General features: G+C 44.1%; 1 protein-coding gene across 1 annotated transcript in view; it reads right to left on the reverse strand.

The window, feature by feature from the left end:
- Positions 1–601: 601 nt before the first annotated feature.
- si:dkey-71l1.1 (Porin3_Tom40 domain-containing protein) overlaps positions 602–22,146 on the reverse strand; it is a 62,849-nt gene continuing 41,304 nt past the window's right edge. Inside the window, exons 8-11 of the mRNA XM_031808942.1 lie at positions 5,120–5,196; positions 3,054–3,156; positions 2,679–2,791; positions 602–2,604 (exon numbers count right to left, since the gene is read on the reverse strand). Of these exons, the coding sequence (XP_031664802.1) occupies positions 2,578–2,604; positions 2,679–2,791; positions 3,054–3,156; positions 5,120–5,196 (320 nt within the window). The 3' untranslated portion in view covers positions 602–2,577. The remainder of the gene's footprint in view (positions 2,605–2,678; positions 2,792–3,053; positions 3,157–5,119; positions 5,197–22,146) is intronic.

Below are 22,146 nucleotides of genomic sequence, written 5' to 3' on the forward strand. Positions count from 1 at the left end.
ACATTTGAAGTGATTTATCCCTCAATAGAAGGACAAAAACCTTGATGCAAGATATTTAGGCTTGCTTAGAAATCACTTTTTGCAGTGTAACTTCAATGTTTTTGAGGTTTTTACATGGCATTGCAGATTTTAGCTGTATATATGATGTATTTGTAGACAAAACATTAACAAAACATTAAGAATACCTGCTCTTTTCCATGACATAGACTGACCAGGTGTATCCAGGTGAACGCTAGGATCCATTATTGATGTCACTTGTTAAATCCACTTCAATCAGTGTAAATGAAGGGGAGGAGACAGGTTAATAAAGGAGGATTTTTAAGCCTCGAGTCAACTGAGACATTCAGAGGGTGAATGGGCAAGACAAAATATTTAAGTGCCTTTGAACAGAGTTTGGTAGTAGGTGTCAGGCGCACCGACTTGTTTCAAGAATTGCAAATATGCTGGGTTTTTAAAGCTCAACAGTTTCCAGTGTGTATCAAGAATGTTCCACTACCCAAAGGATATCCAGCCAACTTGACATAACTGGGAATTATTTGAATCAACATTGGCCAGCATCCATTGGAACGCTTTTGACACCTTAAGTCCATGCCCCAACGAATTGAGGCTCTTATGAGGTCAAAAGGGGGAGATAGGGGGTGCAACTCAATATTAAGAAGGTGTTCTTAATATTTGGTACATTCAGTGTATAATATAGTAATATCTCCTGCTCCTGGGCTTGTGGAGGATGAGATCATTCTGTCTGGCCGTTATCTCTAGAGATCATACTGTCTGGCCGTTATCTCTAGAGATCATTCTGTCTGGCCGTTATCTCTAGATACCATTCTGTCTGGCCGTTATCTCTAGAGATCATCCTGTCTGGCCGTTATCTCTAGAGATAATTCTGTCTGGCCGTTATCTCTAGATACCATTCTGTCTGGCCGTTATCTCTAGAGATCATCCTGTCTGGCCGTTATCTCTAGAGATAATTCTGTCTGGCCGTTATCTCTAGAGATAATTCTGTCTGGCCGTTATCTCTAGATATCATTCTGTCTGGGTGTTATCTCTAGAGATAATTCTGGCTGGCCGTTATCTCTAGAGGGCCCCACAGTCTCAACATCAGTTTAATCACTAGAGGGTCCCAGTCTCAACATCAGTTTAATCTTTAGAGGGTCCCAGTCTCAACATCAATTTAATCTCTAGAGGGCCCCACAATCTCAACATCAGTTTAATCTCTAGAGGGTCCCAGTCTCAACATCTGTTTAATCTCTAGAGGGTCCCAGTCTCAACATCAGTATAATCTCTAGAGGGTCCCAGTCTCAACATCTGTTTAATCTCTAGAGGGTCCCAGTCTCAACATCAGTATAATCTCTAGAGGGTCCCAGTCTCAACATCAGTTTAATCTCTAGAGGGTCCCAGTCTCAACATCAGTTTAATCTCTAGAGGGTCCCAGTCTCAACATCAATTTCATCTCTAGAGGGTCCCAGTCTCAACATCAATTTCATCTCTAGAGGGTCCCAGTCTCAACATCAGTTTAATCTCTAGAGGGTCCCAGTCTCAACATCAGTTTAATCTCTAGAGGGTCCCAGTCTCAACATCAGTTTAATCTCTAGAGGGTCCCAGTCTCAACATCAGTTTAATCTCTAGAGGGTCCCAGTCTCAACATCAGTTTAATCTCTAGAGGGTCCCAGTCTCAACATCAGTTTAATCTCTAGAGGGTCCCACATAGAGTACAAATATATTATGATATTACAATATATAGTATACATAGAGTATGTTGTGGGAAGTAAGGTGCATTATGGGTGATGGAGTGTGAGATACATTATGGGGGGATGGGAGGTGAGGTGCATTATGGGTGATGAAGGGTCAGGTGCCTTATGGGGGATGGGAGGTGAGGTGCATTATGGGGGATGTGAGGTGCATTATGGGGGATAGGAGGTGAGGTGCATTATGGGGGATGGGAGGTGAGCACAGGAGGTTGGTGGTACCTTACATGGGAAGGATGGGTTCGTGGTAATGGCTGGAACGGAATCATTGGAATGGTATCAAACACATGGTTTGATTCCAGCTATTACTATGAGCTGTCCATTATGCATTATGAGGTGTGGGGGAGTCATAGAGAATGATAGAGACCTCTAGTGGCCAAAAGGCCATATTAGCATGGACAGCGCCATTGATGGATTCCACCATTTTAATGTAGTCAACTGGGTGGGACTTCCAACTTTATTGGCTGATCCTTCCTGATGAACCTATTGGAGCCATGTTTAACTGGGTCATCAAGATTGATCAGCCAATCGTTTAAGAAGAGAATGTACTACTTCAAAATGCCCATGCTATGTCAGATGATATAATGTCACAGATACTAAATTTAGTCCTCTATCGCTCTCTATGTGTGGAGCTGACATCTCGTGAGTCTGTCCAGTTCAGGTTTTTCAACAGGAAGTGATGTAACAGTTGCCATGTGGTCGCTAGGGGGGAAATTCTTGCTGCACCATTTTCTTCCTCCAAAAACAGGAACGCCGTTTCCCACGAGGCCACAGGGCTGGGGGAGGGGCATGTGAGGGAGTCCCTTCTGTAGAGGGTTGTGGGTGTTGTAGTCTAGCCCACATTGATTCCCAGCCCCACCTGCACACAGATATGCTACGGTAAGTACACACTACCACCACCGCCATAACCAAAACAACAACACCATCCCCCACCTGCAGTTTGTCACCACGGTGATTAACGAAGGCTCCCATCAGCAGTGTAGCAGGGAGAGGAGACAGACTCTTCTCCAGTACTCCTCCAATTATACACCTACTGTTAACCATGCCTACACACACACACACACACACACACACACACACACACACACACACACACAGGCTGCAGTCAACATTTGTCATCAGGAATACATATTTGCCAGTGGAGGCTGCTGAGGGGAGGACAGCTTATAATACTGTCTGGAACAAAGCGAATGGAATGGCATCAAGTATTTGATACCTTTCCACTGATTCTGCTCATTACAACGAGACCGTCCTCCCCACCAACTTCCTGTGATATTTACATAATAACCCCACCACACCCCACTGTACCTCTGAACACCATGTTAGCCTCTGGTAGTTCCATCTGGTACCCGAAGGAGGCCGTCGTCTCCTGGGTCCTGGTACTGGCCTCAAACTCTACCCCCACCTGGATCTATACACACACACACACACGCACGCGCGTACTGGGGTCTGGTCTGGTGTAGTGGGGTCTGGTCTGGTGTAGTGGGGTCTGGTCTGGTGTACTGGGGTCTGGTCTGGTGTAGTGGGGTCTGGTCTGGTGTACTGGGGTCTGGTCTGGTGTACTGGGGTCTGGTCTGGTGTAGTGGGGTCTGGTCTGGTGTAGTGGGGTCTGGTCTGGTGTAGTGGGGTCTGGTCTGGTCTGGTGTAGTGTAGTCTGGTGTAATGGTGTCTGGTGTAGTGGGGTCTGGTCTGGTGTAGTGGGGTCTGGTCTGGTCTGGTGTAGTGTAGTCTGGTGTAATGGTGTCTGGTGTAGTGGGGACTGGTCTGGTGTAGTGTGGTGTAGTGGGGTCTGGTCTGGTGTAGTGGGGTCTGGTCTGGTGTAGTGGGGTCTGGTCTGGTGTACTGGGGTCTAGTCTGGTGTAGTGGGGTCTGGTCTGGTATAGTGGGGTCTGGTCTGGTGCAGTGTGGTCTGGTGTAGTGGGGTCTGGTCTAGTGTAATAGGGTCTGGTGTAGTGGGGTCTGGTCTGGTGTAGTGGGGTCTGGTCTGGTGTAGTGTAGTCTGGTGTAGTGAGGTCTGGTCTGGTGTAGTGGGGTCTGGTCTGGTGTAGTGGGGTCTGGTCTGGTGTAGTGGGGTCTGGTCTGGTGTAGTGGGGTCTGGTCTGGTGTAGTGGGGTCTGGTCTGGTGTACTGGGGTCTAGTCTGGTGTAGTGGGGTCTGGTCTGGTGTAGTGGGGTCTGGTGTAGTGGGGTCTGGTCTAATGTAATAGGGTCTGGTGTAGTGGGGTCTGGTCTGGTGTAGTGGGGTCTGGTCTGGTGTAGTGTAGTCTGGTGTAGTGAGGTCTGGTCTGGTGTAGTGTAGTCTGGTGTAGTGGGGTCTGGTCTGGTGTAGTGGGGTCTGGTCTGGTGTAATGGGGTCTGGTGTAGTGGGGTCTGGTCTGGTGTAGTGGGTTCTGGTCTGATGCAGTCTGGTCTGGTGTAGTGGGGTCTGGTCTGGTGTAGTGGGGTCTGGTCTGGTGTAGTGGGGTCTGGTCTGGTGTACTGGGGTCTGGTCTGGTGTAGTGGGGTCTGGTCTGGTGTACTGGGGTCTGGTCTGGTGTAGTGGGGTCTGGTCTGGTGTAGTGGGGTCTGGTCTGGTCTGGTGTAGTGTAGTCTGGTGTAATGGGGTCTGGTGTAGTGGGGTCTGGTCTGGTGTAGTGGGGTCTGGTCTGGTCTGGTGTAGTGTAGTCTGGTGTAATGGTGTCTGGTGTAGTGGGGACTGGTCTGGTGTAGTGTGGTGTAGTGGGGTCTGGTCTGGTGTAGTGGGGTCTGGTCTGGTGTAGGGGGGTCTGGTCTGGTGTACTGGGGTCTAGTCTGGTGTAGTGGGGTCTGGTCTGGTATAGTGGGGTCTGGTCTGGTGCAGTGTGGTCTGGTGTAGTGGGGTCTGGTCTAGTGTAATAGGGTCTGGTGTAGTGGGGTCTGGTCTGGTGTAGTGGGGTCTGGTCTGGTGTAGTGTAGTCTGGTGTAGTGAGGTCTGGTCTGGTGTAGTGGGGTCTGGTCTGGTGTAGTGGGGTCTGGTCTGGTGTAGTGGGGTCTGGTCTGGTGTAGTGTGGTCTGGTGTAGTGGGGTCTGGTCTGGTGTAGTGGGGTCTGGTCTGGTGTAGTGGGGTCTGGTCTGGTGTAGTGGGGTCTGGTCTGGTGTAGTGGGGTCTGGTCTGGTGTAGTGGGGTCTGGTCTGGTGTAGTGGGGTCTGGTCTGGTGTACTGGGGTCTAGTCTGGTGTAGTGGGGTCTGGTCTGGTGTAGTGGGGTCTGGTGTAGTGGGGTCTGGTCTGGTGTAGTGTGGTGGTGTTTGGTCTGGTGGAGTGTAGTGTTGTTTGGTCTGGTGTAGTGGGGTGTGGTTTGGTGTGTTGAGTGTTTCTAGTGTGTGTGTGTGTGTGTATTGTGTTTGTCAATGTGTACCTGTTTGTTAGCTCTATGGTAGTAGCTGGCATGAGCTCCTCCTTTCCCAGCATTCAGTGTCGCCACCCAATTAGGACCTGACGTAGAATCACAAAGAATCTACTAGATTAGACTGTCTGATGTAGAATAACACAGAATCTACTAGATCAGACTGTCTGATGTAGAATAACACAGAATCTACTAGATCATACCGTCTGACGTAGAATAACACAGCATAAACTAGATCATACCGTCTGACGTAGAATAACACAGCATAAACTAGATCATACCGTCTGACGTAGAATCCCAGAGAATATATTAGATTAGACATTCTGACGTAGAATCACAGAGAATATACTGTGTATATATATATTCCACATGTGTATATATGTGTGTGTATATATAATGTGTGTATATATAATGTGTGTATATATAACATGGGTATATATAATGTGTGTATATATAATGTGTGTATATATAATGTGTGTATATATAACATGGGTATATATAATGTGTGTATATATAATGTGTGTGTATATATAATGTGTGTATATATATAACATGTGTATATATAATGTGTGTATATATAACATGTGTATATATAATGTGTGTGTATATATAACATGTGTATATATAAAGTGTGTATATATATAATGTGTGTATATATAACATGTGTATATATAATGTGTGTATATATAATGTGTGTATATATAACATGTGTATATATAATGTGTGTATATATAATGTGTGTGTATATAACATGTGTATATATAATGTGTGTATATGTAATGTGTGATACAGTACCAGTCAAAAGTTCGGACACACCTACTTTATTTTTTACTATTTCCTACATTGTAGAATAATAGTGAAGACATCAAAACTATGATATAACACAAATTGAATCATGTTGCAACCAAAAAAGTGTTAAACAAATCAAAATATATTTTATATTTCAGATTCTTCAAAATAGCCACCCTTTGCCTTGACGACAGCCTTGCACACTCTTGGCATTCTCTCACCAGCTTCACCTGGAATACTTTTCCAACAGTTTGAAGCAGTTCCCACATATGCTGAGCACTAGTTGGCTGCTTTTCCTTCACTCTGCGGTCCAACTCATCCCAAACCATCTCAATTGGGTTGAGGATGGGTGATTGTGGAGGCCAGGTCATCTGATGCAGCACTCCATCACTCTCCTTCTTGGTCAAATAGTCCTTACATAGCCTGGAGGTGTGTTGGGTCATTGTCCTGTTGAAAAATAAATGATAGTCCCACTAAGCGCAAACCAGATGGGATGGCGTATTTCTGCAGAATGCTATGGTAACCATACTGCTTAAGTGTGCCTTGAATTCTAAATAAATCACTAACAGTGTCACCAGCAAAGCACCCCCACACCATCAAACCTCCTCTTCCATGCTTCACGGTGGGAACCACACATGCGGAGATCATATGTTCACCTACTCTGCGTCTCACAAAGACATAGTGGTTGGAACCAAACATCTCAAACTTGGACTCATCAGACCAAAGGACAGATTTCCACCAGTCTAATATTTATTATTTTATTAGGATCCCCATTAGCTAACGCCGTAACGCTAGCTGATCTTCCTGGGGTCCAACACCAATTAACAAGACATTACAAACAACCACAATCAAGCCTTCACAAACATTCAACAAGTAGACAATACTGATCATTAAAATACCTGACAGGAAACATTTAACATTCAGTTGATACTTTCTATTTCATGTCCAGTCATATGGTCTATCACATTAGATGTTATTTCTATTTCCTGTCCAGTCATATGGTCTATCACATTAGATGTTATTTCTATTTCCTGTCCAGTCATATGGTCTATCACATTAGATGTTCTTTCAATTTCCTGTCCAGTCATATGGTCTATCACATTAGATGTTATTTCTATTTCCTGTCCAGTCATATGGGCTATCACATTAGATGTTCTGTCAATTTCCTGTCCAGTCATATGGGCTATCACATTAGATGTTCTGTCAATTTCCTGTCCAGTCATATGGTCTATCACATTAGATGTTCTGTCTATTTCCTGTCCAGTCATATAATCTGGCTGCCCTGTTTAGAACAATGGAGAGTTAATCTGGCTGCCCTGTTTAGAACAATGGAGAGTTAATCTGGTAGCCCAGTTTAGAACAATGGAGAGTTAATCTGGCTGCCCTGTTTAGAACAATGAAGAGCTAATCTGGCTGCCCTGTTTAGAACAATGAAGAGCTAATCTGGCTGCCCTGTTTAGAACAATGAAGAGCTAATCTGGTAGCCCTGTTTAGAACAATGAAGAGCTAATCTGGCTGCCCTGTTTAGAACAATGAAGGGCTAATCTGGCTGCCCTGTTTAGAACAATGAAGAGCTAATCTGGTAGCCCTGTTTATAACAATGAAGAGCTAATCTGGTAGCCCTGTTTAGAACAATGAAGAGCTAATCTGGTAGCCCTGTTTAGAACAATGAAGAGCTAATCTGGTAGCCCTGTTTAGAACAATGGAGAGTTAATCTGGCTGCCCTGTTTAGAACAATGGAGAGTTAATCTGGTAGCCCTGTTTAGAACAATGGAGAGTTAATCTGGCTGCCCTGTTTAGAACAATGGAGAGTTAATCTGGCTGCCCTGTTTAGAAAAATGGAGAGTTAATCTGGTAGCCCTGTTTAGAACAATGGAGAGTTAATCTGGCTGCCCTGTTTAGAACAATGGAGAGTTAATCTGGCTGCCCTGTTTAGAACAATGGAGAGTTAATCTGGTAGCCCTGTTTAGAACAATGGAGAGTTAATCTGGCTGCCTGTTTAGAACAATGGAGAGTTAATCTGGCTGCCCTGTTTAGAACAATGGAGAGTTAATCTGGCTGCCCTGTTTAGAACAATGGAGAGTTAATCTGGTAGCCCTGTTTAGAACAATGGAGAGTTAATCTGGCTGCCCTGTTTAGAACAATGGAGAGTTAATCTGGCTGCCCTGTTTAGAACAATGGAGAGTTAATCTGGTAGCCCTGTTTAGAACAATGGAGAGTTAATCTGGCTGCCCTGTTTAGAACAATGGAGAGTTAATCTGGTAGCCCTGTTTAGAACAATGAAGAGCTAATCTGGTAGCCCTGTTTAGAACAATGGAGAGTTAATCTGGTAGCCCTGTTTAGAACAATGGAGAGTTAATCTGGCTGCCCTGTTTAGAACAATGGAGAGTTAATCTGGCTGCCCTGTTTAGAACAATGGAGAGTTAATCTGGCTGCCCTGTTTAGAACAATGGAGAGCTAATCTGGCTGCCCTGTTTAGAACAATGGAGAGTTCATCTGGCTGCCCTGTTTAGAACAATGGAGAGTTAATCTGGTAGCCCTGTTTAGAACAATGGAGAGTTAATCTGGTAGCCCTGTTTAGAACAATGGAGAGTTAATCTGGCTGCCCTGTTTAGAACAATGGAGAGTTAATCTGGCTGCCCTGTTTAGAACAATGGAGAGTTAATCTGGTAGCCCTGTTTAGAACAATGGAGAGTTAATCTGGTAGCCCTGTTTAGAACAATGGAGAGTTAATCTGGCTGCCCTGTTAGAACAATGGAGAGTTAATCTGGCTGCCCTGTTTAGAGGCATTTGGAGCTTTTTTTATATATCTTTCATTGCTGCAGACCATATAACCAGACAGTACTCTAAGTGTGATAGGATCAGGGATTGACCATATAACCAGACAGTACTCTAAGTGTGATAGGACCAGGGATTAACCATATAACCAGACAGTACTCTAAGTGTGATAGGATCAGGGATTGACCATATAACCAGACAGTACTCTAAGTGTGATAGGACCAGGGATTAACCATATAACCAGACAGTACTCTAAGTGTGATAGGACCAGGGATTGACCATATAACCAGACAGTACTCTAAGTGTGATAGGACCAGGGATTGACCATATAACCAGACAGTACTCTAAGTGTGATAGGACCAGGGATTGACCATATAACCAGACAGTACTCTAAGTGTGATAGGACCAGGGATTAACCATATAACCAGACAGTACTCTAAGTGTGATAGGACCAGGGATTGACCATATAACCAGACAGTACTCTAAGTGTGATAGGACCAGGGATTGACCATATAACCAGACAGTACTCTAAGTGTGATAGGACCAGGGATTAACCATATAACCAGACAGTACTCTAAGTGTGATAGGACCAGGGATTGACCATATAACCAGACAGTACTCTGAGTGTGATAGGATCAGGGATTGACCATATAACCAGACAGTACTCTAAGTGTGATAGGACCAGGGATTAACCATATAACCAGACAGTACTCTAAGTGTGATAGGACCAGGGATTGACCATATAACCAGACAGTACTCTAAGTGTGATAGGACCAGGGATTGACCATATAACCAGACAGTACTCTAAGTGTGATAGGACCAGGGATTGACCATATAACCAGACAGTACTCTAAGTGTGATAGGACCAGGGATTAACCATATAACCAGACAGTACTCTAAGTGTGATAGGACCAGGGATTGACCATATAACCAGACAGTACTCTAAGTGTGATAGGACCAGGGATTAACCATATAACCAGACAGTACTCTAAGTGTGATAGGACCAGGGATTGACCATATAACCAGACAGTACTCTAAGTGTGATAGGACCAGGGATTGACCATATAACCAGACAGTACTCTAAGTGTGATAGGACCAGGGATTAACCATATAACCAGACAGTACTCTAAGTGTGATAGGACCAGGGATTGACCATATAACCAGACAGTACTCTAAGTGTGATAGGATCAGGGATTGACCATATACCAGACAGTACTCTAAGTGTGATAGGACCAGGGATTAACCATATAACCAGACAGTACTCTAAGTGTGATAGGACCAGGGATTGACCATATAACCAGACAGTACTCTAAGTGTGATAGGACCAGGGATTGACCATATAACCAGACAGTACTCTAAGTGTGATAGGACCAGGGATTGACCATATAACCAGACAGTACTCTAAGTGTGATAGGACCAGGGATTAACCATATAACCAGACAGTACTCTAAGTGTGATAGGACCAGGGATTGACCATATAACCAGACAGTACTCTAAGTGTGATAGGACCAGGGATTAACCATATAACCAGACAGTACTCTAAGTGTGATAGGACCAGGGATTGACCATATAACCAGACAGTACTCTAAGTGTGATAGGATCAGGGATTGACCATATAACCAGACAGTACTCTAAGTGTGATAGGACCAGGGATTAACCATATAACCAGACAGTACTCTAAGTGTGATAGGACCAGGGAATGACCATATAACCAGACAGTACTCTAAGTGTGATAGGACCAGGGATTGACCATATAACCAGACAGTACTCTAAGTGTGATAGGACCAGGGATTGACCATATAACCAGACAGTACTCTAAGTGTGATAGGACCAGGGATTAACCATATAACCAGACAGTACTCTAAGTGTGATAGGACCAGGGATTGACCATATAACCAGACAGTACTCTAAGTGTGATAGGACCAGGGATTGACCATATAACCAGACAGTACTCTAAGTGTGATAGGACCAGGGATTAACCATATAACCAGACAGTACTCTAAGTGTGATAGGACCAGGGATTAACCATATAACCAGACAGTACTCTAAGTGTGATAGGACCAGGGATTGACCATATAACCAGACAGTACTCTAAGTGTGATAGGACCAGGGATTAACCATATAACCAGACAGTACTCTAAGTGTGATAGGACCAGGGATTGACCATATAACCAGACAGTACTCTAAGTGTGATAGGACCAGGGATTGACCATATAACCAGACAGTACTCTAAGTGTGATAGGACCAGGGATTGACCATATAACCAGACAGTACTCTAAGTGTGATAGGACCAGGGATTGACCATATAACTGGACAGTACTCTAAGTGTGATAGGACCAGGGATTGACCATATAACTGGACAGTACTCTAAGTGTGATAGGACCAGGGATTGACCATATAACCAGACAGTACTCTAAGTGTGATAGGACCAGGGATTGACCATATAACCAGACAGTACTCTAAGTGTGATAGGACCAGGGATTGACCATATAACCAGACAGTACTCTAAGTGTGATAGGACCAGGGATTGACCATATAACCAGACAGTACTCTAAGTGTGATAGGACCAGGGATTGACCATATAACCAGACAGTACTCTAAGTGTGATAGGACCAGGGATTGACCATATAACCAGACAGTACTCTAAGTGTGATAGGACCAGGGATTGACCATATAACTGGACAGTACTCTAAGTGTGATAGGACCAGGGATTGACCATATAACCAGACAGTACTCTAAGTGTGATAGGACCAGGGATTGACCATCTAACCAGACAGTACTCTAAGTGTGATAGGACCAGGGATTGACCATATAACCAGACAGTACTCTAAGTGTGATAGGACCAGGGATTGACCATATAACCAAACAGTACTCTAAGTGTGATAGGACCAGGGATTGACCATCTAACCAGACAGTACTCTAAGTGTGATAGGACCAGGGATTGACCATATAACCAGACAGTACTCTAAGTGTGATAGGACCAGGGATTAACCATCTAACTGGACAGTACTCTAAGTGTGATAGGACCAGGGATTAACCATATAACCAGACAGTAATCTAAGTGTGATAGGACCAGGGATTAACCATATAACCAGACAGTACTCTAAGTGTGATAGGACCAGGGATTAACCATATAACCAGACAGTACTCTAAGTGTGATAGGACCAGGGATTAACCATATAACCAGACAGTACTCTAAGTGTGATAGGACCAGGGATTAACCATATAACCAGACAGTACTCTAAGTGTGATAGGACCAGGGATTAACCATATAACCAGACAGTACTCTAAGTGTGATAGGACCAGGGATTAACCATATAACCAGACAGTACTCTAAGTGTGATAGGACCAGGGATTAACCATATAACCAGACAGTACTCTAAGTGTGATAGGATCAGGGATTGACCATATAACCAGACAGTACTCTAAGTGTGATAGGACCAGGGATTAACCATCTAACTGGACAGTACTCTAAGTGTGATAGGACCAGGGATTAACCATATAACCAGACAGTACTCTAAGTGTGATAGGACCAGGGATTGACCATATAACCAGACAGTACTCTTAAGTGTGATAGGACCAGGGATTGACCATATAACCAGACAGTACTCTAAGTGTGATAGGACCAGGGATTAACCATCTAACTGGACAGTACTCTAAGTGTGATAGGATCAGGGATTGACCATATAACCAGACAGTACTCTAAGTGTGATAGGACCAGGGATTGACCATATAACCAGACAGTACTCTAAGTGTGATAGGACCAGGGATTGACCATATAACCAGACAGTACTCTAAGTGTGATAGGACCAGGGATTGACCATATAACCAGACAGTACTCTAAGTGTGATAGGACCAGGGATTGACCATATAACCAGACAGTACTCTAAGTGTGATAGGACCAGGGATTAACCATCTAACTGGACAGTACTCTAAGTGTGATAGGACCAGGGATTGACCATATAACCAGACAGTACTCTAAGTGTGATAGGACCAGGGATTGACCATATAACCAGACAGTACTCTAAGTGTGATAGGACCAGGGATTAACCATCTAACTGGACAGTACTCTAAGTGTGATAGGATCAGGGATTGACCATATAACCAAACAGTACTCTAAGTGTGATAGGACCAGGGATTGACCATATAACCAAACAGTACTCTAAGTGTGATAGGACCAGGGATTGACCATATAACCAAACAGTACTCTAAGTGTGATAGGACCAGGGATTGACCATATAACCAGACAGTACTCTAAGTGTGATAGGACCAGGGATTGACCATATAACCAGACAGTACTCTTAAGTGTGATAGGACCAGGGATTGACCATATAACCAGACAGTACTCTAAGTGTGATAGGACCAGGGATTAACCATCTAACTGGACAGTACTCTAAGTGTGATAGGATCAGGGATTGACCATATAACCAGACAGTACTCTAAGTGTGATAGGACCAGGGATTGACCATATAACCAGACAGTACTCTAAGTGTGATAGGACCAGGGATTGACCATATAACCAGACAGTACTCTTAAGTGTGATAGGACCAGGGATTGACCATATAACCAGACAGTACTCTAAGTGTGATAGGACCAGGGATTGACCATATAACCAGACAGTACTCTAAGTGTGATGGGACCAGGGATTGAATCACCTGATTCAGTGTGCTAGATGTTACATACTCTGAGCATTTTCTTGTAACATCAATTTGTTCATATCAACCGACTCAGACACTATTCTTAGTTCACTGCTCAGTACATCTGTTAGCTCATTAACATTCTGATGCTGCGCTCTACATTGTAGGGTCATCAGCATACATGACCACTGTTGCTTTGTTCATTACTGAAGGTAAATCATTAGTAAAGATCGAGTGGAGAAGTGGTCCTAGGCAACTTCCTTGAGGAACACTACAGTGTATATCTTTACTGTTTGAAAAGCTACCATTAAAGAACATGTCTTGCCTTCTTCTGGATTGATAGCTTTCCATCCAGGATAGAGCTGCAGACGTAAAACCATAACATTTGACTATACCTAGTAACAGTTCATGATCAATCAAAAGCAACACTGAAATCTAGCAACACTGCACCAACTAACTTCCTGTCATCCATACTCTTTAACCAATCATCTGCCATTTGTGCCGTACTCGTAGAATGCTCTTCTTTATATGCATGCTGGAAACCAGTTGTCAGACCATTACATGAGAAATAAGCCTTGATTCGTACAGATACATGTTTTTCCAATAATTTACTTAACACAGGCAACAAGTTTATAGGACGACTATTAGGACCAGTGAATGCAGATTTTCTATCCTTAGGTAGTGGAATGACCTTTGACTCTATCCAGGCTTCTGGGCACACCCCGTACATCAAGTACTTATTAAACATATGAGAGATTGGGGTAGATATTTGGTTAGCTGTATCTCTAAGCAATTTGGTGTCTAGATGATCTGTACCAGGTGACTTGTCATCCGAAAGAGACAACAGCATCCTTTCTACCTCTTCCCTTTCTACTTGATGAAATTCAAACAATCTTTTAAGGGTATAATGACATGGAGCCATCAGTTGGAATCATAGCATTCCTCAACTTGCCCACTTTGCCTGTAAAATATGAATTAAAGTAGTTTGCGATGTCATGTGGTTTTGTAATTAATATACCCTCTGATTCAACAAAAGAGGTGGACATGTTTGAATTCCTAACCATAATAGTGTTCAACGTTCTCCACAGCTTTTCCCATCATCCTTCACTTCATCAATGTTGTATTGATAGAATCCCTTCTTCTTTCCTTTGTTTAGTTTGGTCACAAGATGTATTAATTTACAATAACTTTGCTTACCAAAAAGAGTGCCAGATTTATCTGCTACTTTTTATGGCATCATGACATTTCTCAGCTCATCATCAATCCACCGTTTGACCTCTCAGTGCATTTTCTTAAAGGGGCTTATCAGCTATACTCCTAAATCATTTCTTAAAGGGGCTTATCAGCTATACTCCTAAATCATTTCTTAAAGGGGCTTATCAGCTATACTCCTAAATAAATTCAGAAACAAACTTAGTGCCATTTCAGGATCATCCTTACTGCACACTTCTAACCATTGCACATTCTTATTCTCATCCACAAACGAGTCCTGATTGAACCCTCTGTAGGACCTGTGGTAGATTACCTTAGGGCCAGCCTTTGGTATTGTAGTTTTCCTAGTGAGTGAGTCCTGATTGAACCCTCTGTAGGACCTGTGGTAGATTACCTTAGGGCCTTTGGTATTTTAGTGTTCCTAGTGAGTGAGTCCTGTGGTAGATTACCTTAGGGCCTTTGGTATTGTAGTTTTCCTAGTGAGTGAGTCCTGATTGAAACCTCTATAGGACCTGTGGTAGATTACCTTAGGGCCTTTGGTATTGTAGTGTTCCTAGTGAGTGAGTCCTGATTGAACCCTCTATAGGATCTTGACCAGGTCGCAATTGTAAATGAGAACTTGTTCTCAACTTGCCTACCTGGTTAAATAAAGGTTAAATAAATAAATAAATAAAAAACTGCAACTCCACCCCCATATCTATTTCTGTCCCTCCTGAACATATTGTATCCATGTATAGAGATCTCAGCTTCCTCAATAGAAGAGTCCAAGGGAGTCTCTGATATTGCCAATACATGAATATTGTTTGACTGCACCAGACAGTGTATTTCATGAATTTTGTTCCTTAAACTGCATATATTCAAGTGAGCAATGAACAGACCTTTCTCTGCTAAAATAACAGTATTTATACGTCCAAACATGAATCAGCAGTTGGAATGTGAGAGAGAGATACTCAGTCAGTGTGTGTGTGTGTGTGTATGGGGCTGGAATGACTTGTGTCTGTCGCTCCTCCTAACTCCTTGGGAGGGAGGGTGAACAATCAGTTTGTCATACCTCAGGTATGCTATGTCTGTCACACCCTGATCTGTTTCACCTGTCTTCGTTATTGTCTCCACCTGCCTCCAGGTGTAGCCCATCTTCTCCATTATCCCCTGTGGACTTATACTGGTATTCTCTGTTTGTCTGTTTCCAGTTCGTCTTGTTTGTTCTAGCCTACCAGCGGTTTGTCTCAGCGCCTGCTTTCCCCCAGTCTCTCTTTCTTGCTCTCCTGGTTTTGACCCTTGCCTGGCCTGCTGTCCTGTACCTTTCCCCTACTTCTCTGGACTATTGACCTCTGCCTGACCCTGACCTGACCCTGCCTGCCCCTGTGGGACTATTAAACTATTGGTTATCCGATGTGGTCTGCATCTGGGTTTTACCTTCATATCTGATAATGTCACCTTATTCTCTTGCAGCCTTCATATCTGATAATGTCACCTCGTTCTCTTGCAGCCTTCATATCTGATAATGTCACCTCGTTCTCTTGCAGCCTTCATATCTGATAATGTCACCTCGTTCTCCTGCAGCCTTCATATCTGATAATGTCACCTCGTTCTCTTGCAGCCTTCATATCTGATAATGTCACCTCGTTCTCTTGCAGCCTTCATATCTGATAATGTCACCTCGTTCTCCTGCAGCCTTCATATCTGATAATGTCACCTCGTTCTCTTGCAGCCTTCATATCTGATAATGTCACCTCGTTCTCTTGCAGCCTTCATAGCTGGTAATGTCACCTCGTTCTCTTGCAGCCTTCATAGCTGGTAATGTCACCTCGTTCTCTTGCAGCCTTCATAGCTGGTAATATCACCTCGTTCTCTTGCAGCCTTCATATCTGATAATGTCACCTCGTTCTCTTGCAGCCTTCATATCTGATAATGTCACCTCGTTCTCCTGCAGCCTTCATATCTGATAATGTCACCTCGTTCTCTTGCAGCCTTCATATCTGATAATGTCACCTCGTTCTCTTGCAGCCTTCATATCTGGTATTAGTTCCTTTCTTCTTTGACGGACTGAACCTGATAAATCCTCATTGATGAAGATGAAAGACCCTTTAAGGCATCTGGCTTTTTCAAGGACTGAAAGATGATCCTTGAACCTGCGGAATTTCACTACAATTGGCCTGGGTCTGGTTCCATTCTCACCCCTAGTGACCCCTGGTTTCCCAGACCGGTGTCTGGTTCCATTCTCACCCCTAGTGACCCCTGGTTTCCCAGACCGGTGAGCACATTCCAGCTCTACCTGTTGATCCAGTTGTAGCTCCTCAGAAAACAGCTTTTGAACTTTGTCCTCTGATTCAGCCCACGTCTCACTTTGGCTCTCCTGGATACCATCTATTACAATATTATTTCTCCTCGATTGTCCATCCAGGTAATCAGCATCCCTGACTGTGGTGATTTCATTCTGCCTTCCCAGAGATGTTGTGGAGGCCCTCCCTGACTGTGGTGATTTCATTCTGCCTTCCCAGAGATGTTGTGGAGGCCCTCCCTGACTGTGGTGATTTCATTCTGCCTTCCCAGAGATGTTGTGGAGGCCCTCCCTGACTGTGGTGATTTCATTCTGCCTTCCCAGAGATGTTGTGGAGGCCCTCCCTGACTGTGGAGATTTCATTCTGCCTTCCCAGACATGTGCTGGAGGCCCTCCCTGACTGTGGGGATTTCATTCTGCCTTCCCAGACATGTTGTGGAGGCCCTCCCTGACTGTGGTGATTTCATTCTGCCTTCCCAGACATGTTGTGGAGGCCCTCCCTGACTGTGGAGATTTCATTCTGCCTTCCCAGACATGTTCTGGAGGCCCTCCCTGACTGTGGAGATTTCATTCTGCCTTCCCAGACATGTTGTGGAGGCCCTCCCTGACTGTGGTGATTTCATTCTGCCTTCCCAGACATGTTCTGGAGGCCCTCCCTGACTGTGGTGATTTCATTCTGCCTTCCCAGACATGTTCTGGAGGCCCTCCCTGACTGTGGAGATTTCATTCTGCCTTCCCAGACATGTGCTGGAGGCCCTCCCTGACTGTGGAGATTTAATTCTGCCTTCCCAGACATGTGCTGGAGGCCCTCCCTGACTGTGGAGATTTCATTCTGCCTTCCCAGACATGTGCTGGAGGCCCTCCCTGACTGTGGTGATTTCATTCTGCCTTCCCAGACATGTTGTGGAGGCCCTCCCTGACTGTGGAGATTTCATTCTGCCTTCCCAGACATGTTCTGGAGGCCCTCCCTGACTGTGGTGATTTCATTCTGCCTTCCCAGACATGTCCTGGAGGGCCTCCCTGACTGTGGGGATTTCATTCTGCCTTCCCAGACATGTTCTGGAGGGCCTCCCTGACTGTGGTGATTTCATTCTGCCTTCCCAGACATGTTCTGGAGGCCCTCCCTGACTGTGGAGATTTCATTCCGTATAGAGGAACAGTTTCTGGGAAGTGTATCCTGTGTGGTCTTCAATACATCCACATCCTTCTGTGTGAACAGAAGGCTTGTTTAAAAGTCTTGTACATCTTTAGTCAGGTCATCCAGCCGTTTGTTGGACTCCATGATCGTTTTGTATGAAGCTTTTAAAGTTATTTTCCTGCTGAAGTATCATTTCCTTATAGAAAACGTTCTGCTTCTCCAAGACGTACCTGCAGAGATGTGATGCACAGCAGAGATGTGATGCCCGGCAGAGATGTGATGCCCGGCAGAGATGGGATGCCCGGCAGAGATGGGATGCCCGGCAGAGATGGGATGCCCGGCAGAGATGGGATGCCCGGCAGAGATGGGATCCTTGTCTTTTTTCGGAGGCATGACGGTACTAACAGTAGGACGAGCCCGCTATTCACTCTGTGAAATGAGAGATGCCGGCAGTAGAAAACTCTGGAAATGGCTAGTCCTAAAACCAAGACAACTAGAAGTGCGGCCCTAGCCACAAGGGCTAACCGCTTAGCGTGCTTGGTATCCAGCAATAGTAGCCAAGGCTGTCTAGCTTCATAGCTAGCAGCTAGGCTAGCTGCTTTGCCAATGTATTACCACCTTGTTTGAGCACGGATCCCTGGACATATATTAGCGACCCAGCGTTAACACTAACTGCGTCCCAGGAACCAGATATGAAAAGGAAAACTATTGTGAACTTTTATTAGCTAACTAGGTAGTTTGTTAAAGTAAAACAAACCAAGTCTCTAGTCTTGTACTGTGTGTGTTGATGATGTGTTGATGACGTGCTGACTCTCTCTGACTCAGTGTACTTCTAATGTCCATTGCTTGTGTTTCTTTGCCCAAGCAAGTCTCTTCTTCTTCTTCTTCTTCTTCTTCTTCTTCTTGTCTTTTAGTAGTGTTTTCTTTGCAGCATTTCACAATGAAGGCCTGATTCTCCTCTGAACAGTTGATGTGTCTGGTACTGAAACTGTTACTGTCTGTTACTCTGAAGCATTTGTTTGGGGCTGCAGTCTGAGGCTGGTAACTCTAATGAACTTATCCTCTGCAGCAGAGGTAACTCTGGGTCTTCCATTCCTGTAACTCTGGGTCTTCCATTCCTGTAACTCTGGGTCTTCCATTCTAAGTTTTAGGTGTTCGGATCACAAAGAACATTCGTGAGATGCAGAGAAAATGAAAAGATGCTGGAGGAGTGCTTAACGCCATCTGTCAAGCATGGTGGAGGCAATGTGATGGTCTGGGGCTGCTTTGGTGGTGGTAAAGTGGGAGATTTGTACGGGGTAAAAGGAAGGCTACCACTCCATTTTGCAACGCCATGCCATACCCTTACGGCGCGTAATTGGAGCCAATTTCCTCCTACAACAGGACAATGACCCAAAGCACAGCTCCAAACTATGCAAGAACTATTTATGGAAGAAGCAGTCAGCTGGTATTCTGTCTTTAAGGAAGTGGCCAGCACAGTCACCGGATCTCAACCCTATTGAGCTGTTTGTGGGAGCAGCTTGACCGTATGGTACGTAAGAAGTTGCCCATTAAGCCAATCCAACTTGTGGGAGGTGCTTCAGGAAGCATGGGGTGAAATCTCTTCAGATTACCTCATCAAACTGACAACTAGAATGCCAAAGGTCTGCAAGGCTGTAATTGCTGAAAATGGAGGATTCTTTGACGAAAGCAAAGTTTGAAGGACAGTTATTTAAATTAAAAATCATTTATAACCTTGCGTCTTGACTATTTCCTATTCATTTTGGCAACTATTTTCATGTATGTTTTTCATGGAAAACAAGGACATTTGTAAAGTGACCCCAACCTTTTAACAGCAGTGTATAATTAAAGCAGTGTGTGTGGTTATAAAGCAGTGTGTGGTATAAAGCAGTGTGTGTGGTATAAAGCAGTGTGTGTGGTATAAAGCAGTGTGTGTGGTATAAAGCAGTGTGTGTGGTATAAAGCAGTGTGTGTGGTATAAAGCAGTGTGTGTGGTATAAAGCAGTGTGTGTGGTATAAACAGTTGTTATGTGTGGTATAAAGCAGTGTGTGGTATAAAGCAGTGTGTGGTATAAAGCAGTGTGTGTGGGTATAAGCAGTGTGTGGTATAAAGCAGTGTGTGGTATAAAGCAGTGTGTGGTATAAAGCAGTGTGGTGGTATAAAGCAGGTGTGTGGTATAAAGCAGTGTGGTGGTATAAAAGCAGTGTGTGGTATAAAGCAGTGTGTGTGGTATAAAGCAGTGGTGTGGTATAAAGCAGTGTGTGTGGTATAAAGCAGTGTGTGTGGTATAAAGCAGTGTGTGTGGTATAATAAAGCAGTGTTGTGGTATAAAGCAGTGTGTGGTATAATAAGCAGTGTGTGTGGTATAAAGCAGTGTGTGTGGTATATAAGCAGTGTGGTGTGGTATAATGCAGTGTGTGTGGTATAAAGCAGTGTGTGTGGTATAAACAGTGTGTGTGGTATAAGCAGTGTGTGTGGTATAAGCAGTGGTGTGTGGTATAAAGCAGTGTGTGTGGTATAAGCAGTGGTGTGGTGGTATAAAGGAAGTGTGGTGGTATAAAGCAAGTGTGTGGTGGTATAAAGCAGTGGTTGTGTGGTATCAAAGCAGTGTGTGTGGTATAAAGCAGTGTGTGTGGTATAAAGCAGTGTGTGTGGTATAAAGCAGTGTGTGTGGTATAAAGCAGTGTGTGTGGTATAAAGCAGTGTGTGTGGTATAAAGCAGTGTGTGTGGTATAAAGCAGTGTGTGTGGTATAAAGCAGTGTGTGTGGTATAAAGCAGTGTGTGTGGTATAAAGCAGTGTGTGTGGTATAAAGCAGTGTGTGTGGTATAAAGCAGTGTGTGTGGTATAAAGCAGTGTGTGTGGTATAAAGCAGTGTGTGTGGTATAAAGCAGTGTGTGTGGTATAAAGCAGTGTGTGTGGTATAAAGCAGTGTGTGGTATAAAGCAGTGTGTGTGGTATAAAGCAGTGTGTGTGGTATAAAGCAGTGTGTGGTATAAAGCAGTGTGTGGTATAAAGCAGTGTGTGTGGTATAAAGCAGTGTGTGGTATAAAGCAGTGTGTGTGGTATAAAGCAGTGTGTGTGGTATAAAGCAGTGTGTGTGGTATAAAGCAGTGTGTGTGGTATAAAGCAGTGTGTGTGGTATAAAGCAGTGTGTGTGGTATAAAGCAGTGTGTGTGGTATAAAGCAGTGTGTGTGGTATAAAGCAGTGTGTGTGGTATAAAGCAGTGTGTGGTATAAAGCAGTGTGTGTGGTATAAAGCAGTGTGTGTGGTATAAAGCAGTGTGTGTGGTATAAAGCAGTGTGTGGTATAAAGCAGTGTGTGTGGTATAAAGCAGTGTGTGTGGTATAAAGCAGTGTGTGTGGTATAAAGCAGTGTGTGTGGTATAAAGCAGTGTGTGTGGTATAAAGCAGTGTGTGTGGTATAAAGCAGTGTGTGTGGTATAAAGCAGTGTGTGTGGTATAAAGCAGTGTGTGGTATAAAGCAGTGTGTGTGGTATAAAGCAGTGTGTGTGGTATAAAGCAGTGTGTGTAATATAAAGCAGTGTGTGTGGTATAAAGCAGTGTGTGGTATAAAGCAGTGTGTGGTATAAAGCAGTGTGTGTGGTATAAAGCAGTGTGTGTGGTATAAAGCAGTGTGTGTGGTATAAAGCAGTGTGTGTGGTATAAAGCAGTGTGTGTGGTATAAAGCAGTGTGTGTGGTATAAAGCAGTGTGTGTGGTATAAAGCAGTGTGTGTGGTATAAAGCAGTGTGTGGTATAAAGCAGTGTGTGTGGTATAAAGCAGTGTGTGTGGTATAAAGCAGTGTGTGTGGTATAAAGCAGTGTGTGTGGTATAAAGCAGTGTGTGTGGTATAAAGCAGTGTGTGGTATAAAGCAGTGTGTGGTATAAAGCAGTGTGTGTGGTATAAAGCAGTGTGTGTGGTATAAAGCAGTGTGTGTGGTATAAAGCAGTGTGTGTGGTATAAAGCAGTGTGTGGTATAAAGCAGTGTGTGTGGTATAAAGCAGTGTGTGTGGTATAAAGCAGTGTGTGTGGTATAAAGCAGTGTGTGTGGTATAAAGCAGTGTGTGGTATAAAGCAGTGTGTGTGGTATAAAGCAGTGTGTGTGGTATAAAGCAGTGTGTGTGGTATTAAAGGCAGTGTGTGTGGTATAAAGCAGTGTGTGTGGTATAAAGCAGTGTGTGTGGTATAAAGCAGTGTGTG

Source organism: Oncorhynchus kisutch, linkage group LG29, assembly GCF_002021735.2.
Source record: "Oncorhynchus kisutch isolate 150728-3 linkage group LG29, Okis_V2, whole genome shotgun sequence".
Classification (NCBI taxonomy): domain Eukaryota; kingdom Metazoa; phylum Chordata; class Actinopteri; order Salmoniformes; family Salmonidae; genus Oncorhynchus; species Oncorhynchus kisutch.